This window comes from Sceloporus undulatus, chromosome 5 (genome assembly GCF_019175285.1).
Source record: "Sceloporus undulatus isolate JIND9_A2432 ecotype Alabama chromosome 5, SceUnd_v1.1, whole genome shotgun sequence".
NCBI classification, from domain to species: Eukaryota; Metazoa; Chordata; class Lepidosauria; order Squamata; family Phrynosomatidae; genus Sceloporus; species Sceloporus undulatus.
Genome location: NC_056526.1, coordinates 156,408,128 through 156,413,541, shown reverse-complemented (window position 1 = coordinate 156,413,541; position 5,414 = coordinate 156,408,128). Strand labels below are relative to the sequence as shown.

Below are 5,414 nucleotides of genomic sequence, written 5' to 3'. Positions count from 1 at the left end.
AATCCTGGCATCATTGCCACCTAACGGTCCTATTGCCTTCCCGCCAGCTGGGGAAGAGAGAGGGAGGAAGGGGAAGAGGAGGAGGAGGAGAGATGGAGCATCTTGGTGGCAGATAGGACAAAGCGGTGCTTCTGCTGCCCCTCGCTTCCCATCCATAGGTTTGCTGGCTTCCCATCCTGGGCCTTGGGGAGACTCCTGGGTGGGAGCCAGGCGAGGATCAGCCCTGGGTCTGCGGTTGTGGGTGGGTTTCCCCTTCTCCTCTCTCTCCCATCGGGCGGAGGCCAGAGGGCGTTTGCTTTCTTCCTCTCTTGCTTGCTGCCTTGCAACCGCCCGCTGGATTGGTTTCCTGTGAGAAGAGAAGAGGTGGATTCGCTTTCCAGAACTGTCGAAGAGGAAGGAGGCGGGGATGGCTGGCATTCGGCTCTTCCGAGGCTGCCCTCCCGAGGAGGAGGATGCTTCTCCAGACAGTTCCCCTCCCCAGGTTCCATGCTTGCTTCCTGGCTTCTTGCCTGCCGCCTGCCTGCCTGCATTCCCTCCTTCCTTCTTGCCTGCCTCCCTCCCACCCTTTCATGTTGCCCCCTTCTTTCATCCTGACTACCTTCCTTTCCTCTTGCCTCCTTTTCTACCTGCCTCCCTTCCCTCCCGCCTTCCTTCTTACCTTCTCCATTCCTTTTTTTCTGCCTGCCTTCCTGCCTGCTTACCTTCCTTCTTGCCTCCCTTATCTCTTTCCTTCTTTCCTCTCTCCTTCATTCTTGCCTCCCTTCCCTTCCCTCCCACCTGCCTTTTTGCCTCCCTGCCAGCCTTCCTTCCCTCCCTCTCGCCTGCCTTCTTGCCTCTCTCCCTCCCTCTTTTCCTTCCTTCCTTCCCCAGACATTACAGCACGGAGATTGGGATGGAGGGAGAAGACAAGCAGAGGAGGAGGAGAAGGGTGGTTGCTTGCAGGGGTAGATTTGGGGGAGAGCTGTGCCAGGAGGGCACCAAGTTTGATTTGCAACCACACCAAGCAGATTGGAGAAGAGCAGCAGTCGTGTCATGAGGCTGCGGAGACCAGAGCTGCAGCCACACTGCAGAAACAATCCGGTTTGACAACACTTTAACTGCTATGGCTCATTGCTGTGGAATTCTGGGACTTGTAGTTTGCTGTGACACCAGAGTGCTCCGGCAGAGAAGGCTAAATGTTTTTTAAAAACTACAAATCCCAGAATTCCATCATGTTGAACCACGGCAGTTAGAGTGGTGTCAAACTAGATTATTTCTGCAGTGTGGATGCAGTCTAAAAGATGGAGGAAGTGGTTTCAGAGACTTGAGAGAATATTTGTAGTCTTTTGTTAAAACACTGAATTTGGAGCAAACCTGGTGCCCCAACAAACTAGAATTTCCAGAATTCCATAGCATGGAGGCATGGCAGCTAAAGTGGTGTCAAACTAGATTATTAATGCAGTGTGCATGCAGCCCACATGATTTGTATTGCTTTGTTTATTTTAAAATTAATAAGAAGAAGTATCTGCCAAATCAGATTATTTCTGGTGTGTGGATGCAGCGTAGGTCCCTTCGGGAAACAGCTGGGCAGTTCTTGCCACAGTAAAGAATGTTTTTTATCATTATTCTTTTTCATTAATTTTAAAACAAGCAAAGCAATACAGTCCAAACTAATAGCAATAATTAAACAACTACATTCAAGTCCAAACATAACAGTTAAAACCATTTCCCAATCTAATCTAAAATAATAGTCCCTAAGAGCCAGTGTGGTGTAGTGGTTTGAACCTTGGACTAAGACTCTGAAGACCAGAGTTCGAATCCACACTTGGCCATGTAAACCCAATGGGTGACCTTGGGCAAGTTACAGTCCCTCAGCCTCAGAGGATGGCAGTGGCAAACACCTGAAGAAACCTGCCAAGAAAACTCCTTGATAGATTCACCTTAGGGGTTGCCTAAGGCACACAACAACAACAACAACAAAAGCAACACAAATCAATTAAACATAACTAACACAATTATTGACTTCCTTGCCAGATCTATTGAAGAGGACTGACCTGAAAAGGAAAAATTCTGCATGCGGATACTGCATGAAATGGCAAAAATAGCTTTAAAAATACTCATATCTCAAAATACTGGTAGAGGTAGCTCCCCTGGATTTTAGGACACTAAACTGTGTATACAAATATGTCATGTTTACAAAGTTGGCCATTTTTTATTTCTTGAAATCTTTATTACAGACTAATATAAGATAGTACCATCTATGCTTAGATATGTACATAAAGAAGCAGGGAGCTGGAAGTGGTTGGGAGTATTTAAAAGCCTAATTCTTAAATCCAGAGTAGCCTTGTTGAATCAGTAGAACTTACATAAGTCAACATTTATGTAAGTTTTGTTGATTCAGTGAGTCTGCTTTATTCAGGCCAAAAACTTGGATACAAGTCACACTTAGTTTGCTCTGGTATATTTTTGAAGAAATTGATGATGCCCTGGATTTTTAGGAAACTCAATTGTGTACAAATACATCATGTTTACACAGTTGTCCATTTATTATTTTACCTTGGTGTACATACTAAGTGTCACTTATAATGATTGACCTTATCTCTGTAATCAATGAACTGGTGCTGTTCAAAAGTAGGATAGGTCAGATGTGGATGCCCCTCTTCTTTCAGACTAAGTTCAGGTTCTTGCCTGTGTTTGAGATTATGAATATCTTGTTATACCTAGATCCCATAGGAGGGTTATACCTTTATTAAGACCAACAAAAATCCCACAAAAGTATGCAATCTTTCCAGTTCTTCAGGAACTCTCCAATAGAGGTGGTGCAGGAGAGAGGTTCACAGGGAGGACTGGGAAGGAAAAAATTGGCCTGAGTACTTTAATTGGTATTCATTGCTGTTTGGTTCCAGCCCCTCACCTTGTGGTTACTAAAATCTGTGTATGCTCAAGTCCCATTATAAATAATGGCTTAGTAAAATGGTGTATGGTGAGGTGTTCTTTACTTTCAAGTTGTTTATGGTGACACTAAGAGTTTTCTTCACCAGTTGCCTCATAGGAGGTTTGCCATTGCCATCCTCTGAGGCTGAGAGATTGTGACTTGTGCAAGGTTGCCTAGTCAGTTTTCATGGCTGAGTGGGGATTTGAACCCTACTTTCCAGTGTCACAGTCCAGTGCCCAAACCACTACACCACACTGGATATCCCCCTTACATAAAATTGTAAACTTTTTGGAGATGTAGATATGGAATATTTTCAAGCCACGGATGGTGGAAACCATGGCTTCAGAATCCATGGATACTGAAGGCTGACTGTACTGCAGTTAAATTTAACCCTAAATAGAGATTGCAGGTCACTGCTAAATGCTATACTTCAGAAGAAGTAATTGGCAAACCAGCCTATGAGTATTCCTTACCTAAGAAAACTCTATGAAATTCATGGGGTCACCATAGGTCTACAGGTGACTTGAAGGCACTCAGACACACAGACTCATTCACAGTTTTGCTTCATTGATTTTTAACGTTCTCAGTCTTCCTTAAATAGGTAGTCAGGCTTGCAGGTCTGTTCTCCATTTGATAGTAGTTTTATCTGCTAAAATATGCCCTACTCCTAGAAGATCTTCTACTCTGTGTGATATTATGCTGCACAGCAAGAGGCGTACATTTTAGTGACAAGATTCTCCCTCCAGCTGCAGATTCCAGTCCAGTTCTTCTGAGTTATTAACACATATGTTTAAAATAAAAGCCCCTCTTCCTCACAGCTGCACATTTCCCTTCCAGCATCTCTGGTTTCATTCCCAGGGTACAGAACTGTTACACAGCAAAATCCAGTGTTCACTGCTGCTACATCATGCTGCTATTTCCTGCTGAAATGGATTCAGGTGACAGCTTCCTCCATGCTTAGGTCACCCAAAAAATCTGATGGGTGAAAGGTAGATTAAGCTAGGCACACGTGGCCTAATTCACCACTGACTGAATCCTTGACAGCTTTTAAAATCAAAGTAAGTTGGTTGTCCTCTTCATGGTGGTTTAAATAACTACAAAGGTTCAGAGTAACATTGAATTCTCCTAATATGTGTATATTCTGTGCTAGTGCAAAACTAGGGGAAGGATCTAGAGAAGTCAGCTGAGTGTCACTGAAGGACACTTACGCATACATTACCCACTAGCTTTAGGTGTGCTTCATTTACATGTAGCCCACAACTAAACAGTGTCCTTTTTACCACATATTTTAATTTCCCCCCCAAAATGCTTCCTAGCCGAGATGTGCTAATTAGGTCCCAGTGTAGCCAGAATTGCTTCAGTTCATGGGCTATTTTGGAGGAAAGCTAATGGCTCAGTCTTAACTTCAGGGTGTACATTTGCATTCTCCCTGTGCTGTGTCTGTAGTGGATCTGTGAGGTTTATTATTGAGGCAACCGTTAACACCGTTATAGTTAATGATCTGTCAGAACTTGAATTATAAATCCTGTTTACCCAGGGGTTTATGGAAGTCATTAAAAGTACTCTAGGAGGAAACACAGGTTATAAAAGCTTTGATCTGGGGATGTACATTTCATGTCCATATAGAAACTTCTTTTTTCTCAGCTAATAATAATTGTAGCCACTTTCAAACTGTATTTTCTCTACATGCCGGTGGTCAACTTGTATCAGGCTATGCTGACAGATATATATCAGAGATATGTGCTGACCACAGGATTCTCTTCAGTTCCTGATTTAGCACTTTGGAAAATGGCCCATTTTGGAGGTCACTGGATATGACTAATATCCTGAACTTGAGTTGAAATTTAGATGTTTTTGGGAAATCCAAGAACTGTTATTTCCCCCTCCCCTCCTGTTTGTCATATTTGGATGAAATTTGTGAAATAGTAGCCCCTTTTGCTGACATATAGGCACAGTTACTTTCCTTTATAGAGTGTGTGTATGTGTTCTTAACAGCTTTTTAGTTTCAAGGCAGAACTGAAAGAAATTTGCCGGCACGGTTGCCTATCTGAAAAAAAATAAAGGATGGCAAGTTTCAGATGAACAGGTGGAGGGATTTTTGTGCATGACCAGTCTTTATAATTTGAGGAATGGTGTAGCAAACCAAAATGGGAGGGCACATATGACACTGTCTGTCTAAACACTTGTTCAATTATATTTGCTGCATGAAAGCAAGCCAATTCTAGGGGGGCTTTGGGAGTTAATGGCCAAGAGGTGGTCAGCTTTGTAGAGATGGCGATCACCTATTGAGGAGAGGTGATCTGGGGTGCTAGGGAAATGTGAATGTTGCATTACTGTGAGGTGGATATAAAAGGAAAACTTCATTCTGAAAAGAGAAACCTGCTTCTGTTAAGTTAGCTTTGGTGTTTCTCAAATAAGCCATGTGACTTACCAGGTGGTTTGTTGCAGTCTGGGACGGGGCGGCTGAGGACGGCTGGGGTTTTCTGGCATGTCACCAGCT

General features: G+C 43.5%; 1 protein-coding gene across 1 annotated transcript in view; it reads left to right on the top strand.

Annotated features, from left to right (window-relative positions):
- The first annotated feature begins 437 nt into the window (after positions 1-437).
- The window catches only part of JADE1 (jade family PHD finger 1), an 84,378-nt gene continuing 79,401 nt past the window's right edge, over positions 438-5,414 (top strand). The window contains 2 exon segments of the mRNA XM_042469690.1: positions 438-481; positions 3,752-3,852. Of these exon segments, the coding sequence (XP_042325624.1) occupies positions 453-481; positions 3,752-3,852 (130 nt within the window). The 5' untranslated portion in view covers positions 438-452.